The 18930-nt window shown below is 40.1% G+C and overlaps 1 protein-coding gene across 1 annotated transcript; it reads right to left on the bottom strand.

Annotated features, from left to right (window-relative positions):
* Positions 1-83: 83 nt before the first annotated feature.
* LOC123669364 (long-chain fatty acid transport protein 4-like) lies at positions 84-18305 on the bottom strand. The gene is made up of 13 exons (XM_045602969.1): positions 18102-18305; positions 16614-16849; positions 15440-15590; positions 11922-12159; positions 11532-11781; positions 10957-11158; positions 10443-10553; positions 4193-4274; positions 3602-3732; positions 3247-3397; positions 1250-1407; positions 734-887; positions 84-657 (listed from the first exon to the last, which is right to left on the bottom strand). The coding sequence occupies exons 1-13, from the start codon at positions 18159-18161 to the stop codon at positions 500-502; spliced, it is 2082 nt and encodes a 693-aa protein (XP_045458925.1). The 5' UTR covers positions 18162-18305; the 3' UTR covers positions 84-499.
* Between the last annotated feature and the right edge of the window lie 625 nt (positions 18306-18930).

Below are 18930 nucleotides of genomic sequence, written 5' to 3'. Positions count from 1 at the left end.
AAAAGATCTTCCAACACGTGGCTAATCTTTTTTTTTTTAAAGTACTTAAATATTAGGGGTCTTCTTAAAAATAAAAAACAGACTTCACTTCTTTCTTATAATTAATTAAAACTTATCTAAAACCGTACAAAATTAACCGCACATAACAATGAAATAGTAAACACCATACTTGATTTATACTTTTCAAAACTATGTCAGTTTCAATGACACAATATAAATTTTGTTTATAAATAAATACCTACCCCCTTCACAAACTTATCAGTCAATGGCTGTATATAAAATATTCTAAAAACAGTCTTACTAATAAAATTACAACAAACATGTTTAACAAATATTTACTTGTAACTTCGCTATACTTATGCCTTGTATAAAATTTTAGTAGTAAAACCAATAATAAGCATCTAGTAGTCCGTTATTCACATAATTTACATCACTAATATTTAGCTCTTGTCTTATACAATAAAGCAAAGGCACTTCATATGTAAAAATACTATAAAAACTACAGTCTTATCTGGCCCGATATAATTTTCTCATATTCTTCAGTGCCCAAACTGATGTATTTGTCTAATTTTAAGTCGTAGTAGTATAGTTTGTCCTTGACAACATTAGGATTGTATCCTTCTTTTTGTAAGTCCACTTTACGAAGTTTGAATGTTGCTAAAACAAAAAAAAAATAATCATTATTATATTACAAATTTAAATTAACATGTATATTTAATGAATAAATACATACCCGTCATATCCATAGCTCCCATAACTCTTATAAAAACAGGCCTAGCGTATTTGGGTAGATCCTTAGCAATATCTTTGGCCAGTTTGTCCAAATCTAAGGTGCCGTCCGCGTCTACAATACCACACATGCCTGCTCGCCCTTCAATATTAGGTATCTAAAAAGAAAAAAGAAATATGAATAAAGCGAATTAGTTTAACAATTAGTAAAAAAAAATATACAAACGTAATGCGTAGCACTAAAAGACAGATATGATTGAACAAAATTAAATTAAATAGTTTGCACGAAAAATAAAATTAAGTAATTAGAGAACTTATTAAACTGCTCGATATTATTATAATAAAACATTTAAAATACTCTCACTTAGAAAAAACCAAATTCACATTCACACTCATGAGGTACAAGTTTGATGCAGCCTAATTTATATTTCTAACAAAAATCAAAAGTATTCATCGATTCCTATACCATTAAACTTTTGACATGCTAAAGCATCGTTAATATTTTATTTAGTTAACTTACTTCAACTCCATAAACGACGGCATCTCTCTGAGCAGCTACCCTGGAAATGGCTGCTTCTACTTCCGTGGTACTGACGTTCTCTCCGCGCCATCGGAACGTGTCTCCAGTTCGATCACGGAAATAAAGGTAACCGAGTTCATCTGCTATTAAAATGTCTCCTGGAAAGAGTAATACTCATTTTAGTTGAAGATCTATACAACATTGTTGTGACTTCTTCAAAAGAAATAAGTTACCGTAAAATGGGGTGAATAGAAATCGCGGGGTGAATAGAAACAAAACTGGAAGTTTCATTATTTTGTCTCTAGATTATTTATAGCTTATTATTGAAGGTTTATTTCTTCTATTAATTACACGGCAGTATTTTTCCTTTATGTTGACAACACACAATTTTACGTAAAGTTTAATTGTTTAAAGAAAAAAGCCGTTAAAGTGAACGTGTGTGAATAGTGATTTTAGACCTTGCGAAAAGTTTTGCTCAATATTGAGTTCTTTGAAGATTTCACCCAGCGAATTGATTTATTTGGAAAGATAAATTTCTAATCTTTTAGGAATACAAAGGTAAAGTATTAATAGTCAATTATTTCTTTCTTATTTCTTGTGAAATCAGGATGCAGGCATTTTTCTGCAATTTCGAGGTGAATAGATACGAGAAAGGGGTAAATAGAAACGCCTTTAGGGTCAATAGACACGAAGAAAGAGGTGAATAGATACGAGTGAGAGGTTAATAGAAACGAGAAAGGGGTTAATAGAAAGACGTTTTTTAGGGTTGTCTATCGTAGACTAGTTCATTATACTTAGCTACCTACGTGCTTTAAAAATATTATAAGTATCAATTAATTATTAGAAAACCATTTTAAGTAGTTATTTTTTTTTTAATATAAATTAATTATAAATTTTTAATTTTAAATTATAAATTTTTTGAATTAAATATAAACAGGTACGCTACATCGTATTGCGTTCGCCATGCCGAGGATTTATAAACCAGATCCTCGTGGCAAGAAGTATACTAGGTATCCTAAAGAATTGTTCTTCTGAGTGATGCAGAATTAAAGAAAACATTGTCAAATACATTTGTTGAGACAGCATCAACGAAAACCATTTCTAGGCGGCCCACTTATAATAGGTGTGATGATGATATATTAAATGCTCTAATGGATTCAGATTAAATAGGTAGTATAACAAGTTACCAATTTAATTTCCAAAAATAAACCCCAAAAGTGAATTATATTGCTACTATAATCACAATGCTCCCAATTTTATTTTCAATTGTGATGTTTGATCTCATTTTATAAAAAACCTTAGATTATTTACCAAATATAGTTTTTTTTTTAGAATTTTATAGTTTATGTTAGAATTAAACATTCTTATATTTTTGTTACTTTTTTAAGCTTGTTTGCTTGTAAAATATACTGCTCATGTTTATATTCCTAAATTATTTAATTAAATGTTCCTGAAAATCTTAATACTTATATATATATATATATATATATATATATATATATATATATATATATACATATACTGATTTATAAAATATAAAATATATACATACATTTATGTTGTCTTTGTTCTTACTTATTATTTCAATAAATAAATTAAAGTTGAATTTGACAGCCCTAGTGTTTTTTCTCTATTCACCCCTTCTCTCGTGTCTTTTGACCCCAGTTTCCGGGTAAATAGAAACCACCTACTTTTTCTCAATTTACAAATAATAGACATGATTTCGCTAATTTTTGGGATTCATATTTGGTATACTACAACACGACTCACGATTTCACAATGTTTTATTAATAAGCTTCTATACAAAATATGTAAGAAAATCAGTGTTGAAGTTGAAAGTTGTGTCTATTCACCCCATTTTACGGTAGTTATTTCTAACATGTTTGTTTAAAGTCTAATTGCAACAACCAATCTCTTCAAAAATGAAATACAATTGTTTTGAAATAAACATAATTCTTTACATAAAGATCTTTATAGAAAGGATAATGTTTTCAAACCTGATATGAAAGCTGAGTCTCCGTGACTGAAGACGTCTCTCACAATCTTCTTCTCAGACGCTTCTTTGTCTACGTAGCCGAGGAAAGCTCGTGACGGATTGTTCGCTAATATTTTGCCAATAAATACGCCAGGCTCGTATGGTCCAGCCAACTGAAGTAATGAAATATCGATTATTAATTTAACTAAGACTAGCAGACATTCAACTATCTTACCTATTTGCTACTCGTAACTAACCACGCAATAAATATAATCCTATTAAAATCGTATTTCTATAATCAATAATTTTTAATGATTAATAATAATAATAAAAAAACAGAAATTAAATTATTTTACAAAATTAAAGGAGTAAATCACCTGGCAAAGGCCTTTTGAGTTTCTTATGGGCTCCCCAGTGTCTTCGTCCACTTTGATGATAGCGATAGGGTAGACCGAAGGAATAATCCTTGATATAAATCCTATTGCTCCCTCTTTGTTGTCAACGTTCACTATGTAATAAAGAAAAAATAGTAATAAATTTACGTAACGATTATTAAAATACAGATGTAAGAATACAAAAATCAAAAAATATAGAGATATCAATTCTAAGTGCAGAAGTCATCAAGATCTGGAACTAGTCGTAGTTAATTCAACCTAAACTAATATTTTTAGAAAGAGTCGAGATATTTTTTTTTAAATGGCTATAGGCATATATGTCAGATCAAATTATTACAACAGTGCAATACGATAATTAATTATTGAAAATATCGATACAGTTGTTTTATTACGATTTGTATGTTTGTTTGCTTGTTTCAATGTCAAAAAAATTAAAAATATTTACAACGCACTGACTATACATATGCCTCCTAATAAGACAGTTTCAAAATAATCGATGATATCTAGTTATGTATCACCCAATTTTATATATTTTATAATTATGGCAAAGTAATGAAAGAAACTGATAGTTACCAATATTTGCATTTCCTTCTGTAGCTCCATAAAATTCTGCGACCCTCTTAATACCAAAACGTTTGACAAACTCGGGCCAAATCTGTGAATATTTGAAGACAATATTTTAGTACAAAATCTGAATATTTATTTTGTCGATTTATCTTTTAACACGTAATATATATTTTATATAACAACTAGCTTTTACCCGCGGCTTCGCTCGCATTAATTTTTTTTTAAATTAAAAGTATCCTAGGTTACTTCTAATACCTCCAAGAATATGTGCATAATAGTTTCATGATGATCGGTTAAGTAGTTTTCGCATGAAAGCGTAGCAAACAAACTTATATTTTAATTTATAATAGTATATATATACATATAGACAGAAAAAAATATCAATAAATATAGAAAAATCCCAAACAGCTGAAACTATAGTCAATTGGATTGGATATTGACGTGACCGTTGATACAGTACAGCGGTATTACTTTGTGTGTGCGGGTCTTCCTGACAGGCCCGAGGGTCTGTCCGGGTACGGGCCTCGAGGGTTGCCCTCTTTACCCGGGCTTTCTTCTCCGGGGCTTCGCCTCCGGGATCATATCCTTTCGGCCCTATTTGGCCAGGGTCGCGGTGCCCTTGGGGTCGTCGTCTCATTTGGGTAATTCCTTATTTAGGTTCTCTACTGTATCGGGATGTCCTCCCCCGCGTCGCCCGGATCGTCGCCACCACTGTCCGCGCTGGGTCGGCTCGGCGGTGGTTGCAGGAGCTCGCGTGGCAGTGGACGCCCTTCTGGCGGTCTAGCGTGTAGAGGGGCGATTCCGTGGAGATGTACGCACGCGCCTTTGTCCGCGCGAGCAAACATGGCGCGCGTGGTGGGTGGTGCATGGTGGGCGTCCTGGTGTCTCTATGGAGTACGTCATTCTTGACGTACCACGGAGCTCCTGCGATCAGGCGCAGACAGCGGTTCTGCTGGACTTGCAATCTTCTGGCCTGGTGCGCCGAGCAGAGAGCGTACCAGGCCGGGGCCGCATACGTCAGGCGCGAGCGGACGTAGGCACCGTAGACCATCAGTTTGGTTCTGAGGGGTAGTCTAGATGTCCAGACGGAGTGGAGTTTCGACCGGGCTGCCGCTGCATGGCTCACCGCACGATTGACGGTGGGAACCATGCGCAGCCTCCGGTCGATGTCGACCCCCAGATACCTAACTGAGGTCCTCCACTCTACGTCCTGGCCTCGGAATTTCAGCTGACGCAGCGGCCTGGAGCCACCGGTGAGTAGAGCGGCCGTCTTCCCAACGTTGACGGCCATCCTCCACCTGTCCAGCCACTCCGGTAGCAAGTCCAGCAGACGCTGCATTCTGTTGGTGGCGACGATCTGGTGATATGACGATACAAAGAACGCGCTGTCGTCCGCATACAGGGCCAACAGCACGTCCTCCTCCCCCTCACGCAAGTGATTGCGGAGGGTGAGGATGTCGTCCGTGTACGCCGCGTAGAGCCGCGGCGACAGGCAGCTGCCTTGGGGTACTCCAGCTCGGATTGGGCGTGGCTGGGAATCCACCCCGTCCACCGAGACGAAGAAGCTCCGGCCTTCCAGGAACGACGCTACCACTCGCACATACGCGGGCGGTGCTGTCGTGGCAATCAACTTGGCCAGGAGCCCGGCGTGCCATACACGGTCGAAGGCCTTCTCCATGTCGAGAAAGACCCCGACCGTGCAGTGCTGGTTGTTGAGCTCACTGGCCAAGTGGTTAAGGACCCTCGCCAGCTGGAGCGACGTCGAGTGGCTGCTGCGGAAGCCGAACTGCTCCTCGCGCATGGCAGGTGCGGCGCGAGTCTCCGCAGCAGCAGTCGCTCGAACAGCTTGGCGATGTGCGAGAGTAGCGTAATGGGCCGGTAGCTTCCCGGGTGTTGGCGGTCCTTCCCCGCCTTGGGTAGAACCACGATCTTCCCGGTCTTCCACACGACGGGGAAGTGTCCGATCTGAAGTATCCCGTTGAATGCCTTCGCGAGCGCTGCGAGGCATCCAGTAGGCAGCTGCATCAGCGCGGCAGTTGGTATGCCGTCGGGTCCCGCGGCCTTCCGTTTAGGCAGGCGGGCAACCGCCTTCCTGAGCTCAGACAGGGAGATGAGGTCGCCTCCTTGGAGCTCCGGGATGGGGCCCGACAGGAACCTTTCCACCGTCTCGTGGACTGCCGCGTGATGACGGACGACATTTGCATCTGTCGTATTCGGCGCGTTGGGGGAGAACTGGTCTTCCATATACTCCGCCAGGATTTCTGCTCTATCTCTAGCGGAGTATCTTCTGTTACCCGCTCTATCCATGAGCGGGTAAACAGGCAGGTCACGTCCGGTTAGTTTCTTGCAGAGGGTGTATAAGTTCGTGTCGTGCTCGGATGCTCGATCGATGGTGTCCTCCCAGTCACACACATCGAGAGCCACGAGCGCACGCGACACCTCCTCTGCAAGGCGATTTAGGTCGCGCTTCACCCTCGGGCACCTGGAGCGTGCCCAGAGTTTACGCAACTGCCTTTTCTTGCGTATTTTCTCGCGAAGCGAGATAGGCAGTTGGTCCCTGCTGATCGATGGCGCGGGTTGCGTTGTGGTAGCCTCGTCGAGGGCCGTTTTGATGGCTCCGGTGATAGTATGAAGTGCCCCCTCGACTTCGGCATCAGTCGAAGCAGGGACCGTAAACTCCAGCCCTGTGAGTGCCCTGGTAAAGCGGTCCCAGTTAGTCCGCGACCGTGGTCTTCTGGGTACCAGGGCACTTTGCTGGAGGGTGAGCGCGACCAGTATAGGGTGATGTTGTGTGTCGAGGTCGTAAATGACCTCGACATCCAGATGGTGTTTTATCCCCTTGTGCAGCACGATGTCCAGCACGTCCGGCCGACGGCTAGCGGCTGTGGGCACGTGAGTAGGCGCTCCTGGGCCCACTACGCCGTAGCCGTGCCGTTCGCTGTCCTCCAGCAGGCACCTCCCCGCCGGGTTGATCACGCGAGAGCCCCACGCCGGATGCTTCGCGTTGAGATCCCCCACGATTATGGAAGGCGCCTGCGAGGTAAACAGCGTCTGGACATCCGCGCTGCAGAAGGGTAGTCCGGGTGGCTTGTAGGCGGCATACAGGATTAGCTCCTCATCCCCTCCGGCACACACTCGAACCCCTTGTGTGCGTATGCTGACAAAGGGTGAGTGTGCCAGGTCTTCGTGCACGATGTCTCTCCGCACCAGGGCTGCCGTACCCCTATATGGGTATCCCCGGGGAGAGACTTCGTCGCGCCGGTACACGTAGTAGTTGGGGACTCGGAGCTCGACGTCGTTCGAGAGCTTGGTCTCGCCCAGGAGAATCACGTGCGCGTTCTGCGACTGGGCGAGCAACGTGAGCTCCCGAACGTGCCCCCTGATGCCGCCTGGGTTCCAGTAGATGATTCTCAGCTGGAATGTAACCGTGTTAGTGCGGCGATTCCAGCTGAGATTGCAGGTATAATGTCGAGTCCTTGCGTATAGGCTACGAGGATATTACCTAGTGCCTCAACGAATATTTTGACCAGTTCCTTGGTGTCTGGAACTGGTACCTGGTCATCTGCCCCACGCCTCTCTTTCGGTAGTCTCAAGTTCCCTACTGGGGCCTTTGTCTCTTCCCCTGGAGCCTTTGTTCTCGGCTGCGGAGTGGATGCCGCCGCAGGCTCCGAACGGGCCGACCTGGCCGCCCGCCTTCTGCGTTTGGTCTTCTTCTTCCTAGCTTTCTTTTTCTCTCCGGTTTTCGCTTGTGCTCCTCCTGCTCCAGCCTGGTGCTGGGCTCTGTCAGTAGGAGGGTTGGCGGACGGAATCAGTGTAGTAGGGGCCCTGGGCTCCGTCGAGGGGGGCTCCGCAGGTCCCTCTTCCTGTGGAGCCTCTCCCGACCCCTCAGTAAGGGTAATCGGCTGCTCCAGTTTTTGTCCAGCACCTGAACGCCTTGGTTGCGGCGCTGGTGCCGGCGGTGGGTTCGCGTCGACCAGTACGCCTTCCTGTTGGCGCGCAACGGGGCGAGGCGGAGCCAGCGAGATGCCTCTCTTCCTCGCTTCTCTTTTAAAGACCGTGCACCTTCGGTCTTTCGCGGTGTGCGCCTTGCTGCAGTTGGCGCAAGTCGGAGGCTGTTCGAGTGGTCTGGGGCAGTCCCTGGCCAAGTGCTCGCCAGCGCAGCGAACACATTTGATCGGCCCTGGCAGCGGTGACATTGAGGGGGCGCCTTGTTGCCCCGCCACGCCTCAATCGTTAAACCGGGCATGTAAAGGAGTTCATGGACTCCGTACAGCTGGCTGAGCTCATCCACGCTCATGTGCGCCAGCTGCACGAAGTAGGTGCATCCATGCCTGCCCCTAGTGGGTGGTATACACTTGGCCCGCTCTGCCGGGAATCCCAGCTCTTGCAGGGCCGTCAGCACCTCCTCGGGCGGCGTATCATACGGCAGTCCCCTGATGGCCACCTTCGACGGCAGTTCCGAAGCCGGGCTGTAGCAGAACCAGGATATTGACCGGTCCTGCTTCATGGCCTCCTCTAAGTAGCGCTGCACCACCCTAAACTCTTCTGGAGAGCTGGGCAGGAATCGCACTCCCTTCCCCATAGGTCGTGCATTTGCGGCACGTCCAAGCCTCTTTTTAATTTCCCCGAAGTGCCGAGTCCAATTTGGTAGGCACTCTGCCGTAATCGGGGGGCAACCCGACCGGGGGGGCTTTGTGGTGGCAGTGGTGCTAGCTTGCAGTGGTTGCACCGATTGGGTCCTTGGCGATGCCGGTGTGGCGGCGGCCGCCGCGTACGAGACCGCCGATGGCCCGGCTTGGGGAGATGGTGATTGAGGTGGGTCCGTGTCAACCGCCATGGAGGGCAAGGCCGCATAGCTGGTTGAGTCGCGCGGCCATGACGGTTCGCGCGAACCCCTCGGCTGAAGCGAGCCACGCTCCAGAGAGGGTGGGGATTGCGGCGGGTCTTCATGCGCTATAGCGAGCGCTTCGCCGGCGGCATTCCTTAGGATGGGAGAGTCGCAGTCCGGCGAGTCGAGACGCGGACGCTTGTCATCCTCCTCTTCGGTTCTCGGCGAGGATTCCTCTGACCGAGACCGCTTCGCCCCTTCTGCGCTCGCCGTAGACTCAGCTACGGCGGCTGCGAAGTTCGCGGCAGCGTCTCCAGTGGCTCCCTCGGCCGGTCGGTCCGCATAAGTTATTCTGATCCGGGGGCGGGGTGCGGGGGGAGGTGCGACGGGTTCGATCGTATGGTCGAAAATGTCGCGGCGAACGACGAAACGCGGTATACCGGACCGTCCGCCTCTCCTGGTCCGCTGTTCGAGGGGAGGGGGTGGTTCCTCCCCCTCAGACATGATTTAAGGGGTTGTCCGAATTGCACCGACTTCCCTGACGCTTCCGGTTATTCCGGTGACCCTCAGTGCGTGCCACCCAGCCAGGTGAGGCCCCTAGGGGAGGCCTAGCTTAGGCGCCCGCGAGCGGGTACCAGTTTAACCCTCCGCGCCTGGTAATCACGATCTTCGGATCTTCGATGTATTCTTGTGTCCTGCAGGAATCTTTGATTATCAAAGATGTGCAGGATCACTCAGCATCCACATCCGCGCGGGGACGGTGCACCGCGCAACAACACCGGCCGCTTCCTCAAGTGAAGTCGCGGGACTCCACGAGTACAACTGGCACCGCGGGGCTGCGGGGGGCGGTGTAAACGCGAGGGGGATACTAGCTTCTGCAGAAAAGTCACTCAGAACACGACTATAATGAGAACTTTTTTACAGAAAAAAACAGCGGTATTACAGTACTCAGGGTTGGAACTTCATTACTGGACTGCTAGATGGCGTTGAAGTAGCTAGATTATGAGAGCGATTATGATGAGCTAAAATTTTACAAAACAGTAAATTCTATCGAAGAGAAAGTTCCTAATTGTTGCTTTAGTATAAGTTATTATATAAACAATACTCTTTTTTTCCCCATAAGGGCAGTAAAAAATTATATGTTCTGCTTGACCATGAGCATTGCAAGCCCATTACCAACCCTATCCCCAACCCTCCCCAGGAGCTCTGGCTACCTTCCTCTCCACAGAAACACAGCACTATTTGAGAGCTGTACTTATATATTATATATGCGATTTTCTGTAAGGTACTTCTCTAGACGTCCCACTTCAAATTTTGTTGACGATATTTCCTTCTGTACCTACCTCGATAAGGTCTCCCAGATATAAATAAATCAAGCAATAAATTGACATGTATAATGATGTAATTAATATGGTATGTATGTCTTACAGTGGGTCGCATGCCATTTCCATACACCACGCGAACTTTGTGTTGTTTGTCGGTGGGCGAGGGTGGCGTAGCGAGCACATACCGGCACATTTCACCGATATAGTGCGCCGCCTGAAACACGATTTTTAATAGATAATAGAATAAAATTTGACAAACTTTATATATTTTTTAAAGAAACAAATTCCTCGGCCTTACATAATTACTATATATTTAATAATGGTAAAAACATGAGACTCAAATGAAATGTATCCTATTGAAACCTCGGACTTATTCGAGTTTAAATCGAATAAAAATATCAAAGGTCTGAAATACAAACAAGTATCACGTTTAAAGCACTACAAATATTTGTCTTGAGCGGGAATCGAACCCACGACTACTAACGTAACAGCCGTATGCCACTAACGCGAAGTCCTGTTGTTATTCTAACGAGATAAATTTTTAACAATAAATATTATGAAACAAAAAACGAGACAAAGTTAATTCATAAGATTTAAGACGGTGTAATAATACTAACCGTGGCGTTATATTTAATACAGTCTGGGAAGTATCGCGACGCGGAGAATTTCAGTTTTAAAGCTACCGTGCAGCCGAAGATAAAGGCGTTACCGATAGTAATTACGCCACCGGCAGAATGATAAAGTGGCATGGGACAGTAAATAACATCCTTAGGATTTAACCCTCCCAAATAATGGATACCTGACGCCATGAACACCATTCTGAAACAAAAATAAAATGTATTACTGAAAAAACCTATTACTAACCGTGCAACCAATATACGTAGCTTTTTATTACATCTGTTATAGTCTATTTACGTTAAGAAAATAATGACTCATCACTGTCGCTTAGCGAAGTCAAGGGGTGTACCTTAAGCCAACAAAATACTCGAAGTAATCAATAAGGCTGTCATGTTTTAAATAAGTTGAAGTAAGCCGTTTACAGTTTTTATGTGCTCGGAATATCGAGGAGACGAGGCTTTTCTATAATGTTGTTGCATATACTCGATTTGTTATCTGTAAGCCCAACCCATCTCTCAAATGAATTTATTTCTAGGAAAACCTGATGCTAGTAGTAGAAAAGATAGAAAAATACCTCGAAGGAGATATAACAGCTGCCTTTGGGAGTCCCGTTGTTCCAGATGTGTAAATGTAAAGCATTTTGCCATTAAAGCCTTCTCCTTCAGACTTCGACCATGGCGCTGGTGGCGTGGTCTCCAACATATGGGTCAAATCATTTTCACTGTCGACTGCTTTCACTCCGCTATCCGATGTGTTCAATGGACGACGAGTGAACTTTAGTATTTTAATGGATTCGTCTATATCTTTTCTTATATCTTGAACGGCTGAAATAAAATGTTAACTTTTAAATCACTTGCATTATATGAATAATTTCTGAAAGTTCTTGTTAACATTATTTTGAAGTAATGAATGTGATGAAAAATGAAGAATCTAAAACTTTGTTAAAACTTTCGCTTCCACTTACCAGATTCGAACTCACTACCGTAAATAACAAATTGACTTTTAGCTATCTTTATTGAATGTAGTAACGTATTGCCGGTTTGGTTGGTATTTATGAGAGGAGCAATGCCGCCAATACGAGTGATTCCGAGCCAGATTGCGGGCATCTCGGGATAATTGCTCGTCATCAACGCCACCGTGTCACCGCACTTTACACCTTGCGCTCGGAGAACTGCAGAAACGCGAAGACTGTACTCTTCCACCTAAAATAATCAACATAAAGTAGCTATGAATTACATGGATATTTAAAAGATTTATCGACCTCCTCATAAGGTCTGAAATTTGTTATTTAGTTATTAGTACACTGTCGTTTATTCTCACGGTAAACAACTAAACGCTTGCGTTTACAGGTAATTGCTGATTGGTAAAACAATTTCTTTTTTATTATTATTTTTATTAATATTGGTACATAAAAAATCGTATATAAACAAATACAATTATGCACCCAGACTCAGGCGGGTATTGAAACCGCAACCCGAGGTGCAGAAAGCAATGCCACTACAAACTGTGCCAACGGGCTAGTCGATTTAGGCTGGCAACTGATAATAATCAACATAACATAAATTGTACTATTGTACTATATTGTATATACGAAATTTATCACTTCCTAAGCTGTTACCTTTTTTATTCTTATATTGTAGGTCAACAGTTAATCACTCTGCGTAAAACCTTAACCTTTTCAATCTAGATTAGAATATGAATTTTACAGCTATAGGACTTACAGCTACGGTTATTGCGCAAAACCCCAAGGGGTGACAAAAAAGGTTTGACTATAGATTTGATACTTAACATTAAAAACGTGGATTAAACGCGGTAGTGCAAAAGTGCGATAACTTGCCGTCGTGTGAAATGATTAAAAAGCAGTTGAATTAATTAAAAAAATTGACATGGTGATATAAATAAATTACGATTTACTTACAATGCATTAATATTCGACTTTTAAAATATTTTAATGAAATTTGCTTAAATTGTAACCAATTCTAATACACTCGTTTTACATGTTGTTAATATGAAGACTCATATAAATAAAGTGACCTTCGTCAATAACAACACAATGATAAAGCACTAAAATAATCTTGTATTGAATATTTAAACTAAGCATTTATACTATAGATGAGGCATGACTTAAACATATATGATCACGTTTAAAACACAAAATAATATATATATATATATATATATATATATATATATATTTATATATGTTACCGGCCAAACCCGATTTCAGGACAAACTAGTTTTGCCTAGGCAAAACTAGTTTGTCCTTAACCCGATAGGATAAGCCAGTTTAGGCTAGTCCAAACTAATTTGTCCTAAGCCCGATAGGATAGACCAGTTTAGGCCAGGCCAAACTAGTTAATCCTGATATAAATACGCACACTTTAGGATAAACTGGTATGGCCTAGTCTAAACAGTCTAAAAAAAATTCGGGACAGGATGTTAGCTGAAACATCAAAAAAATATGCCAATATCACAAAAGAAATGATAAGCTTGTATTTATCTATGTGTAGTGTCTGTTATCAAAATAAAACAAAGAAGAAAAGAGGATTAGTCTCTAAGCCCATTCTTCATTCGGAAATGAATATTAAGTGCCAGGTAGATCTGATCGATTTTCAGACACAACCAGATGGAAATTTTAAATTTATTATGGTTTACCAAGACCATCTAACAAAATTTGTTCTGCTTCGCGCTCTACAATGTAAGAGGGCGGCAGAGGTGGCTTACCATTTGAATGATATATTTCTAACTATAGGAGCGCCGTGCATTCTTCAATCTAATAACGGTAGGAAATTTGTAAATAATGTTATAAGAGAGCTTGCCAGACACAGTCAAAGCCAGGGCTCAGTTGAACGTGCCAATCAAGTTATTGAGAATATGATAGGGTCTTGGATGAATGAGAACGTTTCAACGAAATGGTCAGAAGATTTGAGATACGTTCAATTCATGAAAAACCGCGCCTACAATTCAGGGATAAAATAATCACCATACAAGGCATTATTTGGAATAGAACCCAGAGTAGGACTTTTCGATTTCCTCTTTGCCGCAAGAAATCATAAATGATATTCAGGATGAAGATGATTTAAGGAAGGTAATAAAAGATGATCGTAATGTTAACCTAACAGAAGATAGAAATGATAACGTTGTCGAAGTTAGTAATCGAGAAAAAGTTTCTTCATCTGAAAATGACATTCATAAAGCTAGAACAACTGCAGCAGAAAATCTTGTGAAACACGCTAAGAAAATGAAAGCTACTTCTGACAAGTCTCATCCACCTGCCAACATTGGAGATAATGTGACTATACCGATTCCAGATGTTGACAAAGGCAAAGGTGATCTCAGAAACATTATTGGAGTTATTCTTCAGAAAAATGACGAAACAATATTGCAGGTTTTATTTTTTTTGTTACTTAATTACTTATCTATCTTTCTGAAGCATCAATGATATTTTAAAGTACCTAATATGTTTTTACTTTATTTTTTCAGATCAGAATTCGGCATTTGCAATCAAACTTTTTTAGAGGTAGCAGATGTAAACCAAGGCTCTGAAATATCGTGAAGGACTGCAGCTACGAAACATTCAGTTGGATCAGGCCAAGGTTTTGTGAGATGCAGCTGCTACAAAAACTGTTCCACAAACAGATGCCAGTGCAAGAAGGCACTCATACTCTGCAATTCTAAGTGCCACCAAAGTAAACCATGTAAAAATAAATAACAATTTTAATAATTGAGATATGATTATTGCTTCTATTAAAAAACACTTATTATTTGTTATAGTATGATTGTTTGTATTACCAATTATCCATAATTTTTAACGACGAATCATTATGGTTTTAATAAAAATGATTATTTTTTCAATTACAGAGTATTTTATTCGCTTTATCCATTTATTTTGACTTTCTTGATATACTATAATGTTTAGACTAGGCCATACCAGTTTATCCTAAAGTGTGCGTATTTATATCAGGATCAACTAGTTTGGCCTGGCCTAAACTGGTCTATCCTATCGGGCTTAGGACAAATTAGTTTGGACTAGCCTAAACTGGCTTATCCTATCGGGTTAAGGACAAACTAGTTTTGCCTAGGCTATACTAGTTAATCCTAACACGTATAGGAAGAACTAGTTTAGCCTAGGCAAAACTAGTTTTTCCTGAAATCGGGTTTGGCCGGTAACATATATATATAGTTCAACAGAGCCGAGGTCGTCGGTGAGATTCGCGTGGAATTGAACGTTGGTTTGAATCCGGGCTGGCACTGCTGAGTTTATCTTTGAAATTTTTGTATCCTCATCAGTAAAGAGGAATATTCTAATAGAAAGATATTGTTGCTTTGCTTCGGAAGAATTTTTAAAATTTTTAAGTTTAATGGATATCAAACTCAATGCGTGGTATATATATTAAGCTTTCTTTTCATTTCCTTCAATAAGTATAAATGAGAACTAAACTTAAAGAATTGTCCAAACTAGAACTTAATTAGTGAAAATACCTGTTGGAATGTCCATGACTCGTCTTCAAAATGGAAACATATTTTCTTCGGGTGTTTTTTAACCGTTTCGTGGAATATGTCCGACATAGACCAATTCTTCTTTGTGAATTTTTTCGATAATCTTAAAATTTTTATGTAGCAGTAGAGGGCCCTGAAAATTTTCATTACATTTTAATAGTTTGTGAATTAATTAGCAAAAATTATAGTTTTATTGATGATACCAATTAACAATGTATTTTCAATACTATTGTGCTATTAAAATTAAGCCCTATTTACATTAATATTTTTAACAATAAAGTTAAATAGTCCATATTTTTTTCAAAAAATAGTTTTATTAATATGTCATTGGGAAATGATTGTGACGCAAATATAACGCCACTAGGTCGAAATCCTAAAACAAGCCACTGGTTTGTCATTGACGAAATGTTTAAAATAGAAGAATTGCGTTACAGACATTGTCAAAATCTTTGAAAAGTTTATTTTTGTGTTTTCATCTCCCATTTGATAATTTTGTTTATTGAATATACGAATAATATTCATAAGAATAAAAACATTTATTGTGTCGATATATTGATACCAATTTTTTTTTTTTTTTTTATTAATTAAAAAAACATAATTACCCAAAAAACAACAGTTTATTAAAATTTTTAAATTATTAGAATCGTCACGAAATAAATCTTTTAACTCTTTAAAACTCGAGTAGTTACGTATTTAATGTCTTAGCATTGCCATTTAAAAATGTCACTATCATTGACCCGACGAACTTATTACAAACTGTTATTTTTTTTATAATGGTAACGTGAAGTTTCGAATAAATTTCCATATTTTTCTTTTCCTTGTAATTAATATAAGAATAAACAAGTAACTAATTTAATTTTCTAACGTGCTATAAAAAAAAAGTGCGCGCGTACAAAGTACACATGTCAGAAATGAAAATTCTTTGGAAAATTAATTTTTAAGTCTCGTTTATATTTATACATGTGCGCCTAAAAAAGTTTCACTTCATAAACTTTACATATAATATGAGGACTGTAACAATAATTATGATATTGTATATACTTATTATAAATATATCAAAAAAAAAATCTTTTACTAACTTGGTCAAAAAAACTAAATTGGAATTGACTTATACTTACTAAAAAAATAAGTTGGAAAATAAATCAATATTACTTACTTGAAGTCTCTTGGAGCTGTTTGTATAGCAACCCATAGCCAATTTGAAAAGTAGATAATTGTGTATATAAATGATATAACTGCAAGTACTATGAGACCTATCCACCAGTTAAACAACACCCAGGCCACGGCCCAGGCCGCTATGAGGACAGCTACAGCGAATACCATTACTATAATTTGTGCCCAGGGTAAACCACCATTAGGTTTTCCACCTTTTCCTTTTTCGACGTCTTTGTCCTGCAATACGATATATCTGATTACTTCCTTACTTTTGCATTGCGCACCACACAATGAAAACAATTAACTAAATATAACAAATTATATTACAGAATATGACGGCCATATCGATAAAGGTTTAGAAATAACCTTAGAATTATAAAATTAAGAAATAACTACTTATAGTATTAATTTTGTTTCTTGTTTCGTAAACATAAACTTCACGTTAGGAAACACTATCAACGACTGCGATTAGATAAGCGACCAACATTGAATGACGCATTAGACATCATAAACGTTTAATATTTATAGATCGAAGGCAACCGATGGATAAAAAAAACATACCTTCGTATATAGTTGGTGTTTAAAGACTTATATTAATTGGCTATTAAAAACCGGCCAAGTGAGAGTCGGACTCGCACATTGAGGGTTCCGTACAAACAAAATTATTAAAAATATTTTTATATGATTTAGTTAAAAATGAATGCTTTTCGCAATTTTTTCTTTATCTGTGCTATAAAACGTTGCTTCGTACCAAATTTTTTTCAAAGGTTGTTCAAAGGTTTTGATTCCCTTGCAAATGACGAAAATTTGTATTATTAACACCCTAAACCACCTCCCCCCCCTTGTAACTTAGGGGGATGAAAAATAGATGTTGTTCGATTCTCTACAAACACCGCGACACAAGAATTTTATATGTTAGAATCATTGTATTGACGATGGAAAAAATGTTTTAATGTTATTTGCTTAGTAAAAATAGACTATTCTAACATTTACACATGCCTATATACGTTTAAATTATACAAAGAAATAAAATCATAATAAAAATATACATAGAGAAACAAAATTAAAGTCAATCGAGTAAAAATGTGACGCTAAAAAAAATATGAGAAACGACGACAACTTGTTACTTGAACTTGTTTACATACTCGTATATAGCTATGTGTAAAATAGCTTTTTATAAAGTAATTTGCAACGATTTTTTAACTTTTTTGCTTTTAATGCAGCATTATCGTAAAATATTTAAGTCATTGTTAATCATATATATATCTTAAAGTATTTTATATGATTTTACACGCATACATAAAATACGCCTTACTTATATTACATACATAAAGTAGTTGTTTTAAATATTTCACGTCATTGTAACAACTGCTACTCAATCATTACAGCCTATACAGTCCACTGCTGGACATAGGCCAGCTCTCTGCTACTAACTGCTACTCAAACGACTAAACAATTAATAACTACGATAAAAATTACTGAAACTTACTGTTTTTTGAGTAGTTGGTTCAAGTCCTTTTAAATTGTTATTGGCTTCGATGTTTGACATTATTGTGTCTTTAAAAAATAGCTTCTCTTTACAAATATTTGAATATATTTTTTATCTTCAATTTATTGTCAGTTCAATTCCTTCATTTTGTTCATGAAATATATTTACATCGTCTGAAATAATAATAATGAAATTATATAAATGTAAAACAGTTTAAGCGATTTAATTAAGACTAACTTTACGGTTACCGGTACATACATTACACCCTATACAGTCCACAGCTGGACATAGGCCTCTACAAGTTTACGCCAAAAATAACGTGAACTCGTGTGTTTTGCCCATAGTCACCACGCTGGGCAGGCGGGTTGGTGACTGCAGGGCTGGCTTTGTCACACCGAAGACGCTGCTGCCCGTCTTCGGCCTTGTGTATTTCAAAGCCAGCAGTTCGATGGTTATCCCGCCACCGGTCGGCTTTTTAAGTTCCAAGGTGGTACTGGAACTGTGTTATCCCTTAGTCGCCTCTTACGACACCCACGGGAAGAGAGGGGGTGGCTATATTCTTTAGTACCGTAGCCACACAGTACACCGTAGCCACACAGTACACCGTAGCCACACAGTACACCTTAGCCACACAGCACCGTTACCGGTAACACAAATAAAATAAAATAATTCACAATCATAGATGGTAGTAGGCACAACACATAATAATTAATCATTGTTGTTTTGCCATATATATTATTAACCCCCTAAATCCCCCCGCCTTATAACTTAGGGGTATAAAATGTTGACCGATTCTCAGACTTACCCGATATGTACACAAAATTTCATA

The sequence above is a fragment of the Melitaea cinxia genome, chromosome 3 (genome assembly GCF_905220565.1).
Source record: "Melitaea cinxia chromosome 3, ilMelCinx1.1, whole genome shotgun sequence".
NCBI lineage: Eukaryota > Metazoa > Arthropoda > Insecta > Lepidoptera > Nymphalidae > Melitaea > Melitaea cinxia.
The sequence above is the reverse complement of the archived record's forward strand: the minus strand, read 5'-3'. Positions and strand labels throughout refer to the sequence as shown.

Excerpts from the sequence above, each read along its gene's own strand:
- LOC123669364 (XM_045602969.1), bottom strand. The coding sequence starts at position 18,161 with ATGTCAAACATCGAAGCCAATAACAATTTAAAAGGACTTGAACCAACT. Across the intron at positions 11,159-11,531 it reads GCTGTTATATCTCCTTCGAG|AATGGTGTTCATGGCGTCAG; the intron begins GTATTTTTCTAT and ends TTTTTGTTTCAG. Across the intron at positions 658-733 it reads GGGAGCTATGGATATGACGG|CAACATTCAAACTTCGTAAA; the intron begins GTATGTATTTAT and ends TTTTTGTTTTAG.